The sequence below is a fragment of the Falco biarmicus genome, chromosome 4 (assembly GCF_023638135.1).
Source record: "Falco biarmicus isolate bFalBia1 chromosome 4, bFalBia1.pri, whole genome shotgun sequence".
Lineage (NCBI taxonomy): Eukaryota > Metazoa > Chordata > Aves > Falconiformes > Falconidae > Falco > Falco biarmicus.
Window position 1 is genome coordinate 16,133,383 of NC_079291.1, and position 24,474 is coordinate 16,157,856.

Below are 24,474 nucleotides of genomic sequence, written 5' to 3' on the forward strand. Positions count from 1 at the left end.
GCCTCCCCAGGGCACCACATGGCTCCGGCCGGCCCCGCGCGGGGACTCGCCCCGGCTCCCCAGAGGGGACGAGGGAGGCCCCCCGCCACCCGGGCGGGCAGAAGGGACCGTACGGCCCGCTCCGGGCCGGCAGCAGCGGTGGCCGCGGTGGAACAGGGTGGAGGCGGGAGGCGGCGCCACGGCCAATCCGGCCCCGGGCGCCGGCGGGCTTTGGGAGGGGGGCGAGGGCGAGAGAGGAAGGGGCCGGCCCCGCCCCGCCCCGCCCCGCCCCGCCCCGCCCCGCCCCGCCCCTGCTTAGCTCCCCAGGCCGGGCACCGTAAGGGCAGCGCGGCCGCACCGCGGTCCCCGGCCCGGCCCCGCTTCCCGCCCCCGGCCGCGCACACCCTCCCGTCCCCTCCCCTCGGCAGGGCCCGCCCGGCTGCCCCCGCCCCGCCCCCTCCTCCGTGCCCGGCCCCGGCCCGGCGCTCCCCTCTCCCCGCGGCGGCGACGTGGTGGCCGGGCGGCGGCCGGGGCCGCAGCCATGTGGCTGGCGCTGGCGGCGCTGCTGGCGGCGGCGGGGGCGCAGTACGAGCGCTACAGCTTCCGCAGCTTCCCGCGGGACGAGCTGATGCCGCTCGAGTCCGCCTACCGCTACGGCCTGGACCAGTACAGCACCGAGAACTGGCCCGAGAGCGTCAACTACCTGGAGGTCAGCATGCGGCTGTACCGCCTGCTGCGCGACAGCGAGGCCTTCTGCCACCGCAACTGCAGCGCCGCCGGGCAGCCCCCCCCTGCCGCCGCCGCCGGCGCCGCCGCCGCCGGGGGAGCGCTGGCCGAGCTGCGCCTCCTGGCCGGGGTGCTGCGGCGGGCGCAGTGCCTGCGGCGCTGCAAGCAGGGGCTGCCCGCCTTCCGCCAGGCCCAGCCCGGCCGTGACCTGCTCGAGGAGTTCCAGCGCCGTGAGCCCTACAAGTACCTGCAGTTCGCCTACTTCAAGGTGAGGCCCGGCCCTTCGCCCCTCCGCCGGCCGACCGCCTCGCCGCCCTGCCTGCGCTCCCCCCCCCGGCCTCGGCTCCCCCGGGTCTCGCCTGGTGCTCCGCCACCTCCTGCCACGCCAAGCGTGCCTGTCAGTGTCATGGTGTGTCCCAGCGGGGCCTCACTGGAGGTGGGTGCCTGGTGCACCCACTGCTGGAGAAGCCGCCTGTCATGCCAGCCTCTTGCCTGGCCCTCGGAGCGGGTTACTCAGGGCCGTAGCCTTGCTCCCCATCACCTCTTTCACACCAGCTTAGCTGCCGGTTGTCCACCCCACCTCCATTTCTCCCGCTCCGTGGTCGGGCCCCCCAGTCCCTGCCCTCCTGGGCTGCCAGCCCTGCGCTGCACTGTCTTCCCGCTGGCAAGCCTTTGGGCCCCTTCCTCCTGCTCACCTCCTGTAACCCAGTGGGGCCAGCGTGTGCCTTGTCTTTCCCTCTGATTGCCGGCACAGTACCGTCCAGCTCCCTTTTCACCAATTTTTCCACCACTCATCCAGCACGTCCCCTAGATTAGCTCCTGTGGTTCTTCCCCAGCCACTGGACCCTGTTTTCTTGTCCTGTAGTTGTCTTGTTCCTACCCCTGCCTCTCTCATCTTTCCATCCACCTTACTTTCTTCTAACTTTCTCTGAAACTTTTTTCAGACCCTTCATGTCACTGCTGTGCTATTGCAAGCACTCTTCCTTGCCTCCTGTCCCTCAGCGTGTGCATTTTCCTCCCTCGCTCGTTTCTGGTTCAGTTCTTTCAAGTGCAGCAGCCTCCAGCCGCTGACACGACGGTAGCCCGCTGCCTGCAAAACTCTGGTTTTGTTATGGCCACAGGAAGGAATAAAGCAAAAATGGGCTGCTGAAGCATGACACTAATGCTAGCCCTGGTGTGGTATTTACTTTTTGCTCTCAGGTCAGCCAAGACCAGGGACACACACCTCTTTTAACAGATTTCATCCCATTTTTCTAGCTTCTTGTCATCCTTCTGTCCAGGATCTAACTGACAATTTTCTCCCTCCTACTCATCTTCATCTTCTGTTCTCTAAATCAAGGCACATCCCTCATATCATCCGCTCAGATATAGCAATTACTTGCATTTCAGAGAAATGGGACATCTGTTGGGGAAGTAAACAAGCTGAACTCTTTGGTTAGATTGTTTTCTTTTTTAGGGATTCATTCTCAACATATGCCAACATACCTTATATCAGGTTGCGTGCTTGTGCATTGTTTTTGAGATTGCTGCTTGAAAATACCCATCTCCTTAACTGTTGCTGTGTCTTACTTGTAGGAGTGCCATTTTCTCATGAAAATATCAATGGTTTTCCCAAATGACACAAACAGATGCAGGGAAATGTGTTCTCAGAAAACAGGAACAGTATCCACGTGCACAGTATCACACCAGCATAATTCTGTGCGTGTAAAGCCATCCCTATGACCGTACAGAAGAGCTGAACTTTACAGCCTCTGCACACACAGAACAGAAGGTATCAAAGAGTGGACATTTCTTTTGAGTAACAGCGTGGGTGGGCACACCTTGCATTCTCAAAGCCGTATACGGATACCAAAATGACATCCCCGCAAATGTTCCATTTCTTGTCTTACTTGCTTGAACTATTCATTCCCCCCTCGTAGTATGTACAAAGTTTGCAATGTGTGGATCACAGCAAAAGTAATTCCTACCTACTGGTTCTGATACAGTTAAGTAACTGGCAGGTAGGAATGGGAGAGGAAAATCAGAGAAACGCCTCCCCCCTTCCTTTAAAGTGTTTTGCAGTTGCGTTTGCAGGAGGTTTCAGCGGTTCGGTTCAGTGGTTTTGCCTTTAGTGCCAGTTGTTCATATTGTATGTTTTATTAGATTCTAGTCCTGCTCTGAGCTCTTCTCACTCACTTGGGGAGTGTTGAATGGGCCTTCTAGAGCTACAGACTGCTATGTACAAAGGACTTTTTCCTGGCTGGTGGCTTTCTGAAGAAAGGAATGTCACTTTTCCCACCCCCCACCCCCACCAACAGCATTTGTAATATAGGAAGAAGGCAGAGGGAAATGCTTTATGTAATTTTTTAGAGTGACCATGTGTTTATTCAGGTGGGTTCCACAGTGAAATTTTGCCACGTCTTAGATCCTGGGAGTAGACGTTTCTGTGTTGCTGCTTGTTCCTCTGGAGGGAGCTTTCTCGTAGCCACTGAGTTCGCTTAGGAATGTGTTTCTACAAAAACTTTTTTTTCGTTTTTTTTTGTTAGTGGTGAAAATTGAGATCAGGAGAGAATTATGGACTAAGCAAAAATGAGACACCCATCAGCAAACAGAGTTAAAGCATAAAGCACGAAAGAAACCAGGCATTTGACGAAAGTGCAGCTGAGATTTCCCTTTGCGTTTAGTGCTGCCGGGGCTGACTGAAAGCGCATAGTTTTGGGACAGCAGGGAAGGGCAGCTGGCAGAGCTCCAGTGCTGGGACACATAGCGGCACAGCAGCAAGAGCTCATGTTAGGGGGAGGTCTTTCTTTGGTGCAGTTGTCTTTCAGGTTTCTGTCGGAAATGAAAGGGTACTTTTTATGGATGCAGAGTGCATGTGCGTATGTGCTTGTGATTCTGGCTCATAGTTTTATATGTACACTTCCATAAGCTGTTTCAGATGTGAGGTGGAACTCTATCACTTAAACATCAATATGCTGAGTGGGTTGATATGGATCTTGGCTTATGAGGAAAGAGGTTTTAACATTTCACAAATGCTTAAGACTTGTACATTCTCACTTTTCCCAAATAAGTGTATATATACTATATCATTTATAAAAACATATAACATAAAAAAATATAAATTAATGCACAGAGAAGTTCATATATATTTGGCACATGCAATGGTAAATGAGGAATACATACTTCATAAAGCATCTCTAGTGGGGTTTAAAGTTAGTTTAAAAACAATTACAGAAAATCACATAGTACGCTAGGACACGATTATTGAGGAAGTCCCTGCTGTTTGCTCTGACTTTGTAACACCATCAGGAAAATACACTGTTGTAACGTTGTCTTCTGTGCTGCTAGGCAAGTAACTGACATAAACACCCTGCAAACATGGTAAAATGATGGCTCTTGCCCAGTATCTGTAGGTTAGCGTCAGTAATTGCTGTGTGATTAATCCTACACAGGAGCAACGGTATAATCTTGTGCCTTGTCAGCTGTATGAACAGGGGAGGGGGCAGGGAAAAAAAAAGCCTGCTTTTTGACTTAAAATCATCTGTGCTATCTGCAACAGTAATAGACTTTTAAAATAAAAAAAATATTCATAGTGTTGCAGCTAGGAGTAAAACTGAGAATAATTATATCAGTTTTACTGTATGGTCATATCTGTTGAGGCTGTGGTTTCAGCAGAAGTAAGTTTGGGAATATAGAGGCTGCAGGGAAGTTCCTTGACAAAGCCTGGGAAACTCTGAACTGTTTGTTTGGTTTTTTTCCCAATTAATCTTCCCTCCTCCCCTTTCCTCCTCTCCCCATCCCTGTTTAGGCTAATAATCTTCCAAAAGCTATTGCAGCAGCTCACACATTTCTTCTGAAGCATCCAGATGATGAAATGATGCAAAGAAATATGGCCTACTATAAGAGTATACCTGATGCTGAGGAACATATTAAAGACTTGGAGACAAAGCCTTATGAGGTATGCTTTTTATTCAGTCTGGTCTTCTGGAACTGTTTGATTACTCCTCTTACTGTGTGAGATTCAAGGATCTCAATTGCTTATGTGTTCTCAGCTCTTACTCTCCCTCTTGCTGTCTTCCTCTTTCATTGCTGTTCTGCCTTCTTGATGCATTCAGTAATTCTCACCTCCCATGCTTTTCATCATTCTATGAATGAGTCACAGTAAATCATAGACAGTGGCATACCTGAAAGCTACTACATGCAGATCACCACTGGAGCTAAACAGGTGCAGGGAGTTACTCAAATGCATGAGTGCTGTAGCGCACAGCTTAAAATAACTCAGACATTTGGTGTTAAGATCACACTGAAAATCTCTGTCAAAGCCTGTGCTTTAAACTGACACTGTTACTTCTGTCCAGCAGGTTTTTCTGTTGATCTGAAATGGAATTACCTACTCTGCTCTCTAGGATATATCTGGTAAAATCTATTAGCTATCTGTATTTCTTGTCCTCATTTTCATTGGATAACAGCTTCTATAGTAATCCAGAATTTCGAAGACATCATTTACTGTCTTTGAATTTACACACAGCTTTCCATAGATCTGTTTACTACTGGGTTTCATTTCTGCCAATTTTTTAGAATCTCTTCATCAGGGCTGTGAGAGCATACAATGGCGACAATTGGAGAACGTCCATCTCAGACATGGAGCTAGCTCTTCCTGATTTCTTCAGAGCCTATGATGACTGTACAGCAGCCTGTGAAGGCTCCCGAGAGATCAAAGATTTTAAAGACTTCTATCTCTCCATTGCAGGTGAGTGGCTAGGAAACAGTAAGGAAAGATGTTCCAAAGGTGCATTTCCGTTTATCCATAGGTCTGGCTACCAAAGTCCTGTTCCTCTGTTTGCAGTGTGAAATGCGCAGGGTGTCCCCTGCTCCGTTTGGGCCAATGGGAATTGATTAGATTCACTGAAAACTGCTTGAATTCTGGTTTAGTCTGTTTTTCTTCTTTTCAGTAATATAAATGAGGGCTGTCAGAAAATCAGAACATGTAGAGGAATGAAGCTGGGTTAATTGATATTGATAATATACAGCTGTGGGCTGGCTTCAGGGGCGGTGGGTCGGCTGGTGTGGATAAGGTGCAGCTGTGGCTGGTTCCTGCTAAGTAGTTAAATAGCCCTAAGGGCCAGGTGAAGAGGAGCAGCTAGTGAAGAGAGACCTGGAAGAAGCAGAGGGAGGAGAGAGCGTGTCCTGGATGTAGGAGAGACAAGGAGAAGGATGATGCAGCAGAGGCAAGAAGCAGGGTGGACTGGCCTGAAGTGTATGAAGAAACAGCATGAACAGTAGATGAACCTTTGAGACTTTGGGGGGGGGGGCTGGCCACACCGGGGCAAGGTGTGGGAGCACTTACTGAAGTTAACCTGGTATGGGATGGTAAAAGCTTTGTTGCAGCCGGCTAGTTTTGAGGGTGCTGCAATAAGAACAGAGAGTTCTTACATTAACGTGGAAGCTGTGTGTCAGAATAAAATAGATGCTTAAGTAGTGACAACTGCTCCATCCAGCTAGCAGCAGTTATCCAGACAAGTCTCTTGACCATTACCTCAGGGTCAGTTTGGCTGCCTTTGAGGCTTAGTGGTTAGCCTGCCTTCAAAGTCTGCTTTGTGATTTCTGTATCACTGGTCATACAGATTTCCTTTCTCATAAATATGACCAGTTTCTGTTGACTATTTTTCATCTTTCCTACAGCAGATTTTTTCTGGCAGATAAGATTTCTTTTTCTGTAGTGTGCAGCTTAAAAAAAAAAAAAAATCCATTGCTTTGCGAAGAAAAAGAGATGGAACCTTTTTGATGGTGCATGCATTCCCTATGCTCTTTGATAGCGAAAGAAACAAGTAATTTCTCTGGTGCTCTGGGCTCAGTGTTGTTTGTGTGGAAAATGCCTGCATCTTTTCTTAACAAACTTAAAAATTTGAAAAATGCAACAGAATTTCTATAGTTGCCAGAAGGAAAACCAGCCCAACATTTTGTGAAACATGTTGATACCTGAGCAGCTCCACTGTTTGTCACAGTGTGGAACTGGTATCTGCCAGTACAGCTGACACAGAACAGCTATTGCAGGCTATTCCTCAAGCCTTGCTTTACTCTTGGGCAAAGCAGGCAGGTGCCCAGGACAGCAAATGAGGAGTGAAGGTCAAATGACAGGTAGTAAAGAGGAAACACAGGCCTTCGTCCCCAGGGAGTCCGAGCTCCAAGCCGCCGTAAAGGGTGCAGTGTCTGTGCTCAGCTGTGATTGGCATTTGCTGTCCTTCTTCCTCCTCAGAAGGAAAGGACAATTCCTAGCAGCAGTGGTGAGAAGGAAAGGCAGGAGTTACCGCATTGTGTCATCATGACCATGTGCACGCATTTCAAATATTTTGTTCTTAAGAAAATTCAAATTTACTTTCACTCTTGTCCCAGGGAGATATATTCTGCCTGGAGGTTTTTACTGCAGAAAGCAGATGTAGCAAAAAATGTTAACCAGAAGTATTTGGTGTTTGCACTAGGTACATGTTGATTGATCCCTGAGCAATGAGGTGTGCTTGGAAGCCAGTTGGCCTCGTTGCATGGGATTGTTTCACTGAGGGACTTGCATCTCTGATTTCAAGTGCTGACTGGAATTGAACACTACTGTGTCTGGAGGCTCTGCTGCTCTTGTAAAAGATGGGTCTGATAATTTCATTTGGCCAATCATTTTTAGTTAGCTTCAGTGTTCTTCATGTTAGGAGTTGTCAGAGGTGTAAATGGGGGAAGGGACCTTTGCTGTTGTGCCTTGGTCAGAGGTGGAAGCTAACTTGCTTTCACCTGCCAAATGTGGCTAACAGGGAAAAATGGGGGAAGGGACCTTTGCTGTTGTGCCTTGGTCAGAGGTGGAAGCTAACTTGCTTTCACCTGCCAAATGTGGCTAACAGGGAAACTGAGGCTTTAAAATAGTTCTGTTTGGCGGTGTTGCCTAATGTGATACATCCTGAAGATGCTTGAAATTCTTCGGTGGAAGGTTTTCTTGAAGGTAAGATCATCTCTAATCCTGTCCCATTGTAGCAAGCTTTTGTAGGCTGTGTAAACTTGTGAATTTAAACATTTCTGGCTGAAAGTTGTTCTGTAGTGAGCAGCATATTTGTGCCTGTCTTCTCTTCTAGAACATCCAAACTGCAGGCACAAAATGCGGCTGTCTCTGGAGGTTTAATTTGCAATCACCAGTTGTGTTTCTCTGTGACACAGTTGTACTCAGCAGCATGTTTACCTTATTCATGCAATAATTTAATGCAATTGCAAAGGCTATCAAATAAATAATGAAAAAAGTACTGTTCACAATTATGAAATAACATGATACCCCATAACAACTCCATATAAAACCCACAGCCACAGACTGCCTGTAGGTGTCAGTGAAACCTAACGGCTTAGTTCTCTGGAATTGCAGCTTGTGATCCATTTCAAGTCCAGACCGCACTAATACTCAATGTGTACTTCACATGGAGTTGTAGATGCTCAGTACTTCCAAGCAGCAAGATCCAGATGCACAGGACCCAGGAGAGCATTATAAGGCCAAATTTTAATGGGCAGCTAAAGGGAGGGTTATAACAGCCCACTGTGTGCTATCAATATCCTGTGTTGTTTTCTTCCTTCTAGATCATTACATTGAAGCCCTTGCGTGCAAAGTGCAGTGCGAGAGTAATCTGACGCCCATTATAGGAGGCTTTGTTGTTGAGAAATTTGTGGCCACCATGTACCATTACTTGCAGTTTGCTTATTATAAATGTAAGTAGTGATTTAATATGCTTAAATAACATCAGGATGATGTGGGACAGTTTCCATTCATGATCTTTTTCCTCTCGTTACAATGCTTTAGAATGTAACTAGTGGCCTGCAGAATCTGTATTTTAACCTGTTCTGGGACAGATAGTCTGAGCTGCCTGACATCTTTTTCTCCCTGTGTAACTGTAGTTAACAGACACGGGAGAGAAACATAATGTATAGAGCCTGTGCTTATAGTCCATGAGTCCCATAAGAGCTGGATTTTGCCCAGGGCAGGCCCTTCCATTTTAAGTTATGCGTGGTTGTAACTGGTCTCCACTTGGGTGTTGGAAAAATGGGGCAGTTACAGAGAAAGTGTGAGCTGATCCATCACTGCCTTTCACTCTTTATATGATACCTACTGCCAGCACAAGTTGCTTACAGTTTTCAGAGTTTCATATAAATGATAAATGTTTATAGTATGTGTATTATATGTTCTTCTGCCTTTCTGAAGTAACTCATAATGTAACACATTAGGGTGAACAAAGGTTCCTATACATTGGAACACATGCAATGACACAGACCCATTTTGTATACCTGTATAAAAAATGCCATGGTTTGATCCAAAAAGCCGTGGTGCTCAAGCTGTCAGGCCCACATGGTTGTTAAGCAGCTGAATATATGGTCCTAACAAGAATTTTTTTTCTTAAACTTCTAACTCATTCAGTTAAAGAGAAGAAAGATTGTGACTTCAAAGTAACACATCTAATGTAACACCACTTATTCTTTTCCAAAAGTACTCAATTTTCAGTTTACTATTCAGAAGTTCTTCCACAGAGAAATCTAGAGTATTTTGTACCATTCGCTTTTTCCTAGTGGATTCTTACAGTCCTGCTAGATTGGGGCACATGGGGGTTTTGAACAAAGAGGGGACCACTTAACTAACAGAAATTGTAGTGCTTTGGTGCTCAGAGATTACATATTTGATAGGTAAATCATTCATTGCATTTTGTGATTTCTTGAGGAACTAGTTGCACTGCGAAGAGCACGTGTAGCCCTTAACAGCTACTCCTGCAGGCTCCAACATCAAAGGGAAGATACATCCAACCATGTCGCATCAAGCTATTAATGACTTTTGCTTATGTTATGTGACTACACGTTTTACACATTGACTCTTCCCTGTTTGTCAATCCTAGTACAAAGAAGTGTTTTTTTATTTATTTATTTGTTTACTTGTTTTTTAATAAATGCCCCAATGGGGATCACCAGGCTGTTGACTGATGTTTCACTGATACTGGGATACCTGGGAGGGACGTTTGGTTAGGATTTTCATAGAAGGCCATCAGAGGTAGGTCCCCATTTTTGAATCATGGCCTTACCTGCTTCAGAACACACAGATAGCATATCCTTTTTGGGAAGCAATGTTTTTTTTTCTGTGCAGCTGGTGTGGAGGTAGAAAAAGTGTTCTGTTTCCATCTGAATTTTTCAGAGCTTAGATAATAGTAGGAATTGCTTAATTTACCTTATCTGGATTTTTGTGTGTGTTTATTAATTAGTGAATGACATGAAGAATGCAGCTGCTTGTGCTGCTAGTTACCTTCTGTTTGACCAGAAAGATGAAGTAATGAAACAGAACATGGTCTATTATCAGTACCACAAAGACAAATGGGGACTTAAAGAAGAGGATTTTCAGCCCCGATCGGTAGGTGAATTACTTAAAATGCCTTCTAGAGACATTCAGATATGTTCCTGAAACTCTGTGGGTCAGAGGTTGGGAAAATGTGTTATCTGTTGGTTCTGGAGTTAAAACAGATATTGTTTTATTAAAACCATATAGAAAGTTGTACACAGATATGTACTGTGTAATGCAGACGCAGAATGTCATTATAGTTCTTCCCTTTGTGTTGAAATATGCTACAATAGGATATAATATGATATGGTGACAAGTAAATTCACACTGGTACTTGACTGCTACTTATGCATATCTTTATCTACCTTGATAAATAAAGCAACTGGCCCCTGAAATCTCCTGATGAAAAGATCACGGTGATGATCTTTTGGGCTTTTGTGAATCACTTATTATTTGCCAACATGTAGTTGCCCACCTGCTTGTTATTTCAGGTTCTGTGGGCTTTTAAATGTGTCTGGATATGATAACTCCAGCTAAACTCACTTCCCACTTACTCCATTTGGAACATAGATGGGTGGATGAGGATGGAAGAAGGTTCAGTACTGTATTGCATCTAATTATCTCAGTTAGAATACTGCAAAGAACCCAGAGTAAACATCAGTCCATCCAACAAAGATCATGATCTGGCTTTGAAAAATTACTCTAAAAATGGGTTTCTATGCTGGTCTTAAATTTCCACGTCCAAGGAAATTTTACAGATAAAAGCATCTTTGCTGTGCTTCTTGACTCCTGCAGCCTGGACTCTGACAGTCAGATTGGATTTTCTGTCATTTCTTGTTACCAGGATTTATGTCATGCAACTGAATTAACTGCTTTGTGATATTTGAGCGACTCCTTAGGCATCAGTGGTACGTGGCTGTACAAGTAGTTAGCCATTAAGCAACACATGTTCCACAAATGAAATTTAGTGCCTTCTCTTTCTCTTAGGGCATGGCTTTCTGGTGGAAGAGTTGTCTGAGTTAACCTAGCTGAAGCAACAGCAGGCATCCTGCAGGGTAACATTCCAATTGACCTTTCCATGTTGCTTCTTCAGACACCTCAGTCATGGAGACCTGTACTGGCCCAGAGGGGCCCTTGATTCTTAATGCTGCATTAATACATCTGTGCAGTGCTTAGGTGATTGACTTTATCTGTAGCAGCACCGCAGAGCAGTTCATGTATGCACCTTACAGGTTGGACTGATAATTACTGTTTCCTTCCTCTCAGGCCAGCCAGCTCAAGTAAGAAATACCACTCCATTTGAGTGAAGGGTTTTTTATTTCTGGACAGCTGTTGCATCCCTTATCCACACACTGGAAACCCAGGCCTGCCCTGCGGAGCCAGCCGAGACTGAGGACAGCAAAAATGCATTTGGTTCTTTCAGGCAGCAGCAGCAAGTCTGAACTCGGAGGGGAAAGGCACCACACCTTTGTCACTGCTTTTTGGGAACAGAATGGTGCTTTATAGCCATGTTGGAGACAATGTTTAATGGTAGTGGGACTGTGGGGTAGCAACAGTATGAAACTGCAAACCACAAACATATTCGGCTTACATGTGCAGCGATGACAGAACAAGGGCCCTACACATGAACTCTGAATGTTTCATTGATAGCTTCTCAGGAGCTGGGGACCACAGATAATTTAATTTTCAAGTATAAAATATTAAATGCACACAGCTGTATTTTCTTGTACTTTGATCCATGTAACTTTGAACAGAGTTGCTTACTGTCCTAATCACTTGCCATGAAAATCATAATGCCTCTGGTTTGTTTTCACAAAGTGGTAATGGGGTGACAGCAGCATTTAGCTCTGGCACTAAGCTCTAGATGTTCTTGGAAAGAGGAATTCTCCTGTTTTCCTCCCCAAGAAGAGTTAAACAGGATTATCAAAGTAGATTACTGTTGGTATTCACAAATATGAGAGTAGGTGGCTGAGGTAAACTGCTGCCCAGGCAAGCAGCTGGGGGAGCGAGGAGGGACAGGTGGGTGACTGAGCAGAATTTCCCTAGCCCAGACTCAGGCTGGGGTGGTGAGTCATTATCATGCAAAATAGCTTAGTGTCTCTTTTTCCCAGAACTGCCTGCTGCCATAAGCCAGTGCACAGGGAGACAGAGACTTTCTCTTGTCCAAAGCCTGCTGGAATGCAGGCACAGGCTGCTGCTCAGCTCTGGCAGTCTCATTCCTTATTTTAAGACTCGCCAATGCTTTGAAACATGAGAAAGGGGAGAGTGCTTTGTTCTTCTCACGCCCATGGAGCCTGTGCTTAGAAAGATCCACAGAGGACATTGGATACGCTGCTTGCTGTTCTGCTGTTTCCTTTCTCAAACATTATAACCCCTCTTGGGATCTACCTTCTACTAAGTCTGGGTCTGACTTCACTGGAATAGTTTCAGGTGGCATGTGATGACACTCCCCTGTCTTGCTACCCTGAAGTAACATTGAAATTTTGGTTTTTGATAGGAGGCAGTTCGATACCACAACATCACCACACTCCAGTTGGAAATGTATGAATTTGCAAAGGAGCATCTGATGGATGATGATGAGGTGAGTTTCCTAGAGAGGAAATCATGGTCAAAACCCCAGCAATCACATTAAAGCGAAGATGATATGTAGATGAAATTCTAGGATTTAGCTAATATGGAAAAACCTTCTTGTAACCGTGACCAATTTATCATAAATTTTTCTTTTGTAAATGCAATATAAGAGACAAGCCCAAAAAACATGACATAGCATTTAAAAAAATATGGACAGCATTAACGCAGAGGTTAAATACAATGCACTGAGCCCACAAAAAAAGAAAATCCACTTCACAAGCTGTAACACCAGGGGGCAGAGAAGCAGTGTGTATATATATATATTTAAATTCTAGGGTTTTTATTTCTGAACTGTTGTTTAAGTTATGTTTAAACATCCTTATAATTTTGTCCAGAAGTGACCACCTAAATTATAATTTTTGTCAAAAGGAAGTCTTATCTGTTATTTTTTTTCTGCACAGTAACATTTTGGTAGCCCAGTCTTGCTTCTTAAATGGTTGGAATTCATGGCCAAATAACGTATAATGGCTACTATTAGACTGGAAATAAGTAAAGTGGATTTTTTGTGCAAGAAGAGTAGTTAAATTGTTGAAAGGGCATTTCTTTGTCTCCCACAACTGAAATTAAAGTATAAATCATGAAGGTTTTGGATTGCTTTTTGTTTTGCTTTGTTTTCAGAACCTTTCATTTAAAGTTTTTAAAAAATATTCAAATGGTGGAATAGCTCTTTGCCAATGCCAGCCAACTATGTTCAGTTATGGCATGGGGCACGGTACTTGTAATGAGCACTGCTGAGGTCTTTTTTTAGTTAGAAAACGATGGTTTATGTTAAAAAATGAAATCACCTTTGCAATTTTTATATTATCCAGCACATAGGGAGAGATTATGTTTTATAACGGAGAAGTAATAACATGTCTCTGCTGCCTTCAGTATGCTAGTGACCTGAAAACAACTCTATACATAAAATTGCATTGCAAGGTTACCCGACTTTAGGAAGACTTTCCATTGTGATAAAACTCCATGAAAGACAGTTTAATAAGGTTGTTACAGGGTTAAGCTTAGAGGAGGACTAGTTTGTATGGATTTTCAGCAGGGTGTGAAATACTTGAGCACTTCTTTATATTCTGTTTTTGGTTTGTGCTTTGCCCATAATGTGTTGTTATGTTACGCATAAACCTAACTAGTACTTTTTTCTTCTTTGATATCTGCTGCTTCAAAACACAGGGATGAATAATTAAGGAAGGGGAGAAGCAGTCCATTGTGAGGGCTTTCCCCATGTGTTGTTACAAGAAGGAATTACAGAAGCAGTCTTCAGCCTCAAGCACCATGTATAGAATAAACAAGCATTCATTTTCTGGCATTAATTCCTGTAGACTGTTTCACTGGTGCAATTATAAATGACCTTGCAATCTGCAGGAGGGAAGTGCAGTGGAAACGTCAATTAAACTTTTGGGGAAGTGACAAGGAAGTATCATTACACTAGATGAGCACTAAACAACCAAAATTACTGGGCCTGGTCATGCCACAGATATCCCTACCCCACACTCTAATTGTATTGGGAAAGTTACCGTCCTCCTCTCCTGGGAAAAAAGTTGAAGGGCTTCTGTGCCCTCCCTTACTAGGGCTGAAGAACCTAGGAGAGATGGAGGCTTGGCTCTGGTTTTTGGTAGTGAACTCATAAATCCCTGGCTACCAGAACTTGTCTTTGGCTGCAGGAGCCTTCCAGGGAGTCCAGACAGAGCAGGAATAGCACAAAGGTAAAACCACTACCTTGCAGTTTCTGCTGTATGGGCAGGACCTGGTAGTGTAAGTGGAATATTTTTTTAATATTTCTCCTGGCACGGATGGAGAAGTTTATTCCATGGGAATGCTGAAAATTGATGAAAAACCCAGATAAGGTATTACAGTAAAACTTTTATTAAAAATTGTTAAAAATGGGGGCAACCTCTTTTTAGTGCACTCTGTTTATTTAAACCATGTGCTGCTTGGGCCATAGGCCATACCTTATGTGAGTTTCTGTGGTCCGTGTTTGCTGTCTGTGAAGTTGCTTGTGGGCCAACAAGACCATAAAATAATCTACAGAAGAAAATCATTCTCTTCCCTTGAGTGAAGCAAAAAGACTGATGTGGCAAAAGGATCTCTTCCTATGTGAATGTGTCATTATTCCCAAGCGGAGAATCTCACTTTATTCAGACTTCTCAGTGCTCCTGTGTCCCAGATCATCCATGTGTCTTTTTAAATCCCATTAACAAAGCAAGTGAGAACATGTGGCTTCTTCCAATATACATTGCAGTAATTGCAGAGGCTGGAACATGCAGTAATGATTTTTGCATATGTCACTATGAGAAATACTGTCCTGTTCCTGTTACTTTATTAATGTTTTTCCACAAGGAAATGAAAAACTGGTTCATAACTTACATATAACTAACATAGTAGAGGTGACAGAGAATATTAATGCCAACTAGCTACAAATTACATTTTCTTAAAAGTAATTATTATTAAATATCCTTACAGTTTTCCACAGTGAAGTTAAAAGAACATTACACAGTGTTGTCCTCTTGGTTGGCCATGAGTAGTCAAGCTTTTTTATTTCTGTTCAGATGTGTAATGCATAAAGGCTGTAATAGATACAACTAGTGTTGTGCAGATTTAAACAGCAAACTGAAATGTTGTTAAGAGCCAGATACTCAGCTAGTGTAGATATAACTTCAGCACTACACTAATTGTATGAGACATGTTTCTGGCCCATAGTATCAGTGTTCCTGAGAAATTTTTTTTTCAGGGATGGCTACTTAGCTGTTCTAAATTACATAAGAACCACAAGTATTTGGCTGGGATGATCCTACAATGTGATTTTTTTCTTTCTGTATTTAATCAGTAGGTGAAGAACTGTTGGCAGCTTTGACCCAATTTTTTGGCACTTTGTTCTTTTTATTTGTATATAATATGTGTGTCCATTTGTATAGTAGCCGAAATTCAAATGCTCCGTTCCCAAGCGTGATGCAAAGGAGAGTAAGTGTTGAACTGATGTGACTGGTGGAAAGAGAATATACAGGAACAGCACCAAAGCACGAGGGCCCAGTGGACTGACTACTGATGGCAAATAATAATCTGAATTCAGCCTATTTTTCTGTTTGGGAATCGCAACATTTTCAGCCTTATTAACTCACTTTTTGCATATGTTCAAATGATTTATGGAAGAACGCTCGTAATGGCAAGTTGTAATTGCAGACCTGTAAACCTTGCCCTGCCTGCGACCTCAGACCAACAGGGCTGCAATAGCACTGCTACACTGAGAAGAGCTGGTGGCAGCTGTTTCAGAGAGACTTGGTATTGTTATGGTCTCTGTTCAACATACGCTTCTTTAAAGAAAAAAGAAAATGTTCTTTTTCATCATCACTTCCTAGTAGAGTTACTGCCCCTGTGGCTGGCTCTCCAGAAGCTTCCTGCTTTCTCAGCTTGCTTCTTTATCTTGGTCAAAGGTGTTCCTCCTTCTATTTAAACAACCTACCATGGGAAGCTGCAGGCATGGTTGGACTTAAAAGGCAGGTGCTTATCCCCAAGCTGCAGGTGCTGACATAAGGAGGAATTTTTACCTGCCCAGTTTTTCTTAATCTTCTGCGTGCAGCATAAAGCAGGCAAGTGAGCATAAGTAGAGCTCAGAAACAAAGCCACTAGAAGGCTTCTGTTCTCAGTGCAATGGGAGCAATGTTGAAGTTGCTCTGAAACTAGGTTGACTCATGTTTTATAGGCATTATAAAAATTTTAAGAGGAAAACACATTTATTGGATTACTGTAAAATACTATTGTAATAACTGCAGTGTACTGCAATCTGCCATAGCATACAAGAAAAGAACAGTTATGTATTCAGAATAGATCATTAAAAAATGCAATGGAAAGATACCTGAGAAAGTAGTTAATATGAGTGTAAAGAACAACTAAGCTTTTTTAATATTGGAAAAAAAAACCCTACCTAAAAGCATGGGACAGTGGGTCACACTGTGGACTAAGTATCTGAAAAATAAACAAGTTAAGGGCCAAATAATTTTTCTGCACAAAGAATTGAGGGATTCCCCCCCCCCGCTAGAATGTGAGGAATGTACAGCCTGGTCTGTGCTGCTCATGGAGGGTCTGGGAGGGCTTTGAGGTGGTTACAGTGAACTCCTGTGTTTTAACTGAAGGTTAGATCAAGGAACTTTTTCTTGGTTGAAGGCTGAATAAACCTTTCAGGCTGAGCCACTCCTTGACACATGCCTTACTGTTATCCCGAAATAATGTGTTGCCCTGCGAAATATGGCTGGCCAGCGGGCTGTGTGGTGTGCATTTGCAGCATATCGGGCCCACAGAGCACATGTCCTCCACAGTCACCCATATGAAACCTCTGTCTTCAGTGTTCCAAGATGGTCATTCACCCTTGAAGAAAATCCACTGCTTTTCATAACCTGACTCTTTGTCACTACTCCCATTAGTTACTCAAATTAGTTACCAGGGCAGTTACAAGACAATTACTCATTAGTTACAGGGCAGCCCTGAGTTATTCTTGCAGAGGCTACCACAACCTTGCCACCTACACCCAATACCTAAGGGAATCAAATCTGTTATTCTGTTAACAAGCTTCCAGTCATTAGATCTTTAACCTTTAGCAAAATCTGAATTTTTGCTATGAAGGACAGCTGGGGGACATTTTGTGGGATACATGTTTTCCTTCTCGGTCATAGATAGTAAGGAAACAAAAAATCCAGCTAATTCTTGCTCTGTGTATTGTCTCTTAAGGCTCAGTTTGTTGTCTGAGTTAGGATAAAGACTTTCTTATTCATTTGCTGATTGTCACACATGAAAGCATGTTCATAATATTTTTCTGTAGTTCTTAATTCATTCTAGAACACTATTATTTTAATATTTTCTGTTACTTCTCTGAAGAACGGGCTATCCCACTGCAGTGCATATGAAATCCCTATAGGAAAGGCCTTCAGCAGGTCTGCGTGGAAAGTATGGGTTATTGCAAGAAAGCTGTTTTTTCCCAGAACTTTTCCAGTTCACACTGAGAAAGGACAAAACAGATTGTAGGTGGAGGTGAGGACCTGTGAATGATTAATATTTGCTACGCAGAAGGCAGTCTTTGCAACCAACTTTGCAAAGTGTCTGGGTCTGTCAGCGAGCAGTACAAGGGCTACTGCTTCCTACTATTTTTAAATGCTGCTGTCGAAAGAAAAGTTGGTGCTGGACCATCAGTCTCAAGTAGGCCATAACTGAGCCATGTGTTGGTAGCTTTTCCTCTTTGCTGTTTATTTTAATAGCTGGCTAGGAGTCTCCAAACAGATGTTTCTTCTAAAAGGTTGTGTTTTGTGTGTGTGAATGCAGCATTTAATATTGCATAAGGGCCAGCAACAGTCGCTGGCCCAATGTGTACCTTGGTCTTAGACACTCAGCTTGTGGTAATAAGTGAGGAGTTCTGCATTTTTGTCCTTTTTAGGACTTATTTTTTCATATGATCTAACTTCACTTGGAATAGTGCACCAGTCTCACTAGCCTGGATTAGCTTATTCAGAATTGACCAAGGACTCTTTTAATTTTTTTATTATATCCACCTAGTCAAGTACGCTCCGTAAAACCTTTTCGAATTACTTACTGTGGTACAAAACTTGTTTTTTCTGTTTGTGCCTCTGTCCAGCTGTTAATCTAAGCCAAGGGTGCTCAATATGCATATCTCACACATAATTAGAGGCTCCAGTCAGATCAGCTTCTGTGATTCTTCTTACCACTCACATCAGTCTGGGAACATTTCCTTCCTGCTGTCCAATGTCATGCATGTTTCAGGCTATACCTGAAATGGTATATATATACACCATTTAGTATATATAAATTTGGTATATACCATCTTTTCCCATGCATTTTTGCTCTGTCACTCCCACCTTCGACTGACTGTCCCTGGATTGGGAGAGGGAAGAGGTTGGTAGCACAGAGAGGGAGATGATGGGGTGCCAGCAGAGCTCCGGTGCAAACCAGGAGGCGATGACCGTGGACCGAGGGCCAGCTTGCTAACGAGGATGTGCTTCACTGCAGCTGACCAAGCAGTCCGCATGTGCGTACTTTCCAGTGGTGGTGGTCTAACTACCATGCATGTACTGGTCTGGCGGCAAACCCTTCTCTTCCCCAAGCTTAGTCAGACTTCACATACTGATTTACTAGCTGCCAGCCAGCCAGCTGCATCACGCTTTGGGCCATATATTGCTCAAGTCTGGTTTACATCAGCACTGTGTCTGAGCAGCATATTTGTGTAACCTGCATTAGAGCTGGGTGGCTGTTGTCCCCTCTAGTAGCTGGCAGCAGAAAGAATTAGGGGTTTGCAGCTGACTTTGCATGTAAAATTTGATGTTCTTTCTATTAAGGTAGGTAAGAGCCAAAGAGCATACCAGATAACAGGAGGAACACCGTCATGCTGAATGCTTAAATCATATCAGAGAATCATTTCAGACTCCAAATCCGCAGGCCAGCATGAAGTTATTAGGTATCTGTGGGCAGGAGCCTTTTTCCCTGGAATGAACACCTGTGAAATACTTGCCAGCTTCAGTCATGCAGAATGCCTGGTGCGGTGTCAAGTGAGTGCTAATGGGGCAAAGACAGTGATCAGTCTGGTCATAGCTGCTAGTGTGACAACGTGATCAGCTCTTCTGATGTAGTGTTATCACCTTTGCATTAGGCTGCCAACCACACTATAGAAAACTTGCAAATGTTTGACATTCTGACCATGAACACACAAGGAAAAAATACTTTTAATTATGGGGTTGGTTTGTCTTTAACTGTAATCCGGAGTTTTTGCCTTTTCAAAAATAACCAACTTCCAGGCAATTTTCCAGTTGTATTACAATGTATGTGTATTGTTTAGGCAAGTATTTTTATATTTTTGCTGTATTTCAGCCTCTCTTACTCTGCAGTACTTCTCATTAGACTGCAGCAGCTTCCATCATACTTTACTTTAGAGATCAATTTCAGGCACCAGAGATTGCAGATTTCAGTAAATTTTTTTTCAAATACTATTGCTTTTAAATACCCTTTTCCATTTAACACTTGGGCTTCGTACATGTTTCTGGGTTTGAAAACATACCAGAAGAAAAAAACCTGAATTCTGTCTGGATCCTCTGTGTCTTTTGAAATATCCTATCTTACTGATGAGTGTGACAATAATATGGATTGAATTAAGTTCCCATATGGTTGAGTTACCAGAGGTACAATATTGAATTTCCCATGTCTTCCTTATACTTAATTCTGAGTCATCCAGTCAGATGTTTATGCCTTTGACTCTACCTCTCGGACTTTTACCTTTTGAGAGTTGTCTTTGCAGGTAGACTGAGGAGAGAAATCCTTTTTAATAGCTGTTACTCTTTCATCACACTGCAATCCTGAGGTGTAAAAGAATCAGTCCAAATTAGATCTGGGACCCCTGTAGTAGACAGCCATATTCCCACTCGCATAACTCTGTTTGGAGTTAATGGGACTTGCCTGTCTCTAGTCCTTTAAGAGGCACCCAACTGCTTGTGCCTACAGTTTTAGGAACTGCTATAAAACTTGACCTGAAGTCCTCTGTGCCTCGGTTTCTGTATCTCTCAACTGCTTGCATAAGTCACTGTGTTGGATCTAGTGGCTATTTTCTTCATGTGCATTTGTGAAGTGGTATTGAGTTCCTCCCACGATTGGGCTCCTTAGGCAATCAAAATACTTCTAACAAAGGAGAACGTGCAGAAATGTCGAATTCCTGTTTTCCAGTTGCCAGATTTCCTGCAACCAGGAAGACAAGTAGGGAATATGAAAGTGCTGGCATTTTTTCTTGTGTTTTTATTGAATTGGGTACTTGGATTTTTTGAACAAATTCAAAGCAAAATAAATCGCCATCCTTCAGGACTTGCTAAAACCACTTCATAGTTGCAAAAACTCAACAGTATTTTGAGATGGAGCTGTGAAGCAGGGAACAAGAGCAGCAGTTATTTCAGCCAGCTTTCCTCCCACTTTTATTTTTGTTTGCTTGGTTCTCATTCTTTCTCTCCTTGCTAATTACACATCTGAAAAATACGATGTTAATATTTTTGATCACTGTATCCGTAATACAATTGTTGTATTCAAAATAGACCAAATTTCTCTATTTCCTTTTATTATTTTCACTGACAGAGGTTTCAGTGGCCTTTCCTCACCAGAATAGAAAACTGTAAAATTTAGAGCCTTAAACTGAATGTGTCTGGAAGGTGCTGTCGTCCTAAGGGAATACCCTTCTAGACAAAAATGTCCTTAAAATTTAATTAGTATTTTAAGATACTGTTTGCTGTCTTCATCAGGCAGGCTTAGAAGCCTCATACTGTTCACTAAGGCTTGGAATGGAGGGTGAAGGGAAGAGGGAGAATGAACATCCAAGCAAGGATGACTTGCTTGCAACATAACTATTATAAATTATCATTATTTTAAACTTGAGAGTGAGTAAGAGCTGATCAGATTTCCCAGCAGAATATTTTTCTATCAGAAAGTGACAATTTGTTTTGGGGAAAAAAAAGAACATCTTAAGACCTTTTTAGAATATAGGTTTATGTCCAGAAAGGAAGAACAGGAAAGTTTTAAAAGAACACAGTTAAAACAGTTTAACAGAACATTATAGTTACTAGAATAAAGTGTTGGAAATGTAAAGTTGAGCATCCACATTACCCTTACAGCTCACCATTTGAGTTGTATCAAAGAGTGAAAATATGCAGAGGCATTCCCACGGGGTCTCCCGTCTCAGTCAGTGTTGTTTCTGAACTCTGCATGGAAGGCAAATTGTGAAATACTAGTATTTCTGAGGGTGCCAGCAGATGGGCTGCTACAGTCAGTTTTGAGTAGTCTGAGATGCTGCTGCACGTTTGCTGTTAGCTACTTGCTTTTCGCTACTGAAGGTGTTGCCTTGGGCTGATAGCGATTACAACAGGTTTTAGCTCAGTTGCTGTAGCCTGGCTGACAAGGCAGTGAATTCCAGCCAGTGGGGCTGTATCATCCCATAGTACTCAGGCTTGACTGCAGAAAGACGTTTGACTGTGGTTTATAACACATAAATACGTTAGGAGTAGCTTAAACAAAGTAAGTTGGATTGTTCTTTTGTGCTGGTACCCTGTATTAGTATAATGGAGCTTGTAAATACAATATTTTCAGGCCTGAATCTAAACCCAATGTGTTTGTTTCCAGTGTGGAAAACATTCTAGTGTCTCTGGTTCTTTACATTTTTGCTGCATTGAAACATGGCATGTGAAGATCTGTGGTTGAAAATGGAGAAGGTGTGTGCTGAAGGGTATGGCGGAGGGCATAAACAGAGCAGACAGATGTGAAGTCGAAGTTATGGTTCTACAAAACATTTTGCTTTGAATTTTTAAGCTTTCTAAAATTCTTTAAAGTTTTAAGGGATTTTAACAATTTCCTAATTTTACAGATGCTTTAAACATTTATGCCTCTACTGTCCAAGTTTGAGTATTTCATTGTCTATTTAAATACCTGAAAAAGTACAAGAAGATTTACTGGGAAGTGTAACATTTCCTTCTTTTAAGGTCTGTATGTCACTGCAAGTACTTGTGCTACCCCTGTGTGGGCCGTTTAGTTCCACTTTATAGGCTTGTTGTGCTAGCTTCTGTGTGAAGGGTGTTAAAAATATTTAGATTCTGTTATTACGGTTTATGTTTATATTAAAGTAGTTAAAATTTTCCACTGTTTTTGCAGTACAGGGTTAACTTGTTTCTGTTAAATATAATCCTTTCTAGGGTGAAGTTGTGGAATTCCTTGATGAGCTGTTAGAAGTGGACGAAAAGAAGGAATCCTGATGAGTGAAATCACCGCAAAGTGTTTTACAAACGTGAAGACTCACCATTGCTCCTTACTATTGTTTTGGTCACCTGTAGTTCCAGTTAGATATACCTCAAAGCTGCTCCTTTAAGCTCCACCTTAAGTCACAAGATCCACTCCTGAAAGGTCACTTCTGTGCTGCACTGACTCTTCCATGAGTGTGGCTTTCCACTGTGCATTTACAGAATTGGTGCATATGGGTTTTCCTCCTGAGCTTGCTTTCCTTTACACAAACATGACAAAAGAGACTATCTGTATCTTCTGGGCTGACACTTAAGGTTCCTCATTTCAGTGCTCTTCCACTAAGTTATAACAGTACAGCTAAATTCCAAAGAACTTTTGTCAGATTATGGACCATGGAAAACATAACAGTTCCTCTAGACTTTCTGAGCTGTGTATTGTATTATTTATGTATGTCTTTTTCTGTGATGATGAATAAAGTGATACTGAATCCCAGTGCACCTGCAAGATGTTAAGATACATTCAAATAGCTGAAATAAGATGATCAACAAAGCACAACTAGTGGTCTTGTAAAAAATGCTTAAAGAATTCCGTAAGCAGTGTTAATCTTTCTTAAAAACTAAATTAAATTACATGACATGAAACTGAGGTCACTTATAAATGAATAATAAAGAATTTCTTCTACCTACCAATTCTTACTCTTTCTGTTGAAACAACTTGTGATTCCTGTGTGAGGTCAGGCCAATCTTGTATAAAACAATGGTGATCGCCATACTTAGTGTTCTCTTCTGTAGAAAAGAGTTTGCATGTTTTTTTCAGTCTGGTGGGACTTTTTCATCCGAAAGTAAGTACAAGTGGAGACTGAGGCAATTTTAAGTGGAATCTTGAAAAATATTTGCATGTGAAATCTTGACATTTTTGTTAATTATATGGGGCAGAGTCCAATACAGAAGTACTTTGAAGGCCCAGAAAATACTGTTTTAGAGAGGAGTAGTGAATTAGTACCTCAGGCTACTGAAGAACAGAAATGTCATTGACCACAGACGAGGATTCAGGATTTCATCCTTTGCTTTCCTGTCTTGTTTTCAAGTCCAAGTCCTACAAGTGGTTTCATTCCACTTACGTCAAAGTAGACAAGTGCATTCAGTGCTTTTATGACTGAACCCTGATTCAGCTGAATGAGAGTGAATTGCAAAACCAAAATCTGCTTTAGGTTTTTAAAAAGACAAAACGTGATCTACACTATCTTGCTGAGTGGTTGCTGCTGTAGTTCATCGGTGTTGTAGAAGTACGGTATCTACACCATTGAGTGTCTGCAGAGAATAAGGGGAATCCACAGGATCAGTTTTAAGTGTCCTCTGTCCTGTGGCAGCAATGAAACAATTTTAAAACATTAAATTGTGTGTGAAAGATATTTGGAAGAACAGTTTGGGTTTTTTTTTCTTCTTTAATATAAATCACAACTAATCCACTGAGGTTGATGGGCAGACCATTCTATTCTCAAAATGAAAATCTATTAAGAGCCTTTTAAGGAGATTTACCCATTCCACTTGTGGTGACAAGACCAGAATCTAGCTTGCTATATGTTTCGAACATAGAGAAAGTGTATCAGATTCCCTTACATTTTCTGTTCCATGCAATATTAGCACTCTATTGTAAATTTATATAAGAATTTACTTTTTAAAAGTCACAAGCAGTTGATTGTAAACCATCACTTCCCCATGAAATATATGTATTGTGATACCCAGCTGGGTTAGCTTCTCCAGTTTGTCCCTAGTTTTTTCCTGCTGGAGGTGTATGCTCAAGGGAGAGGTTACTGCACTGCAGGCCTCTCTTGTCCTTCTGCTTTCCAAACCTGCACAGGACAACTCCAGATTTCCTCCTCAGGAGCTCAACCATTGATGTTAAGGTCATATGCCCAAATAACTTCACCTTTATACTCTAGCTCCCAAATCCAGAAATCCTGCTATTGAAGGGCACGGAGCTGGTTGGAGATGGATGTATCCATGTGCGTTGCTGTCGCATTTACTTTTTTCTCATTGCAGTGTACCAAACTGACTTAGGAGCTCTGC

At 42.7% G+C, this 24,474-nt stretch overlaps 1 protein-coding gene across 2 annotated transcripts; it reads left to right on the plus strand.

Moving 5' to 3' along the window:
• Positions 1-366: 366 nt before the first annotated feature.
• CRTAP (cartilage associated protein) lies at positions 367-23,094 on the plus strand. Of its 2 annotated transcripts, XR_008821549.1 has the most exons (8): positions 367-973; positions 4,493-4,642; positions 5,263-5,434; positions 8,287-8,415; positions 9,948-10,093; positions 12,519-12,602; positions 22,035-22,149; positions 22,360-23,094. XR_008821549.1 is itself a non-coding variant. In XM_056336868.1 (7 exons), exons 1-7 carry the CDS (start codon positions 521-523, stop codon positions 22,417-22,419), a joined length of 1,194 nt encoding a protein of 397 aa, XP_056192843.1. In that variant the 5' UTR covers positions 374-520; the 3' UTR covers positions 22,420-23,094. The 2 variants fall into 2 exon arrangements, 1 of the variants encoding a protein (XP_056192843.1); XM_056336868.1 differs by lacking the exon at positions 22,035-22,149 and having other exon boundaries at positions 374-973.
• The last annotated feature ends 1,380 nt before the right edge of the window (positions 23,095-24,474 follow it).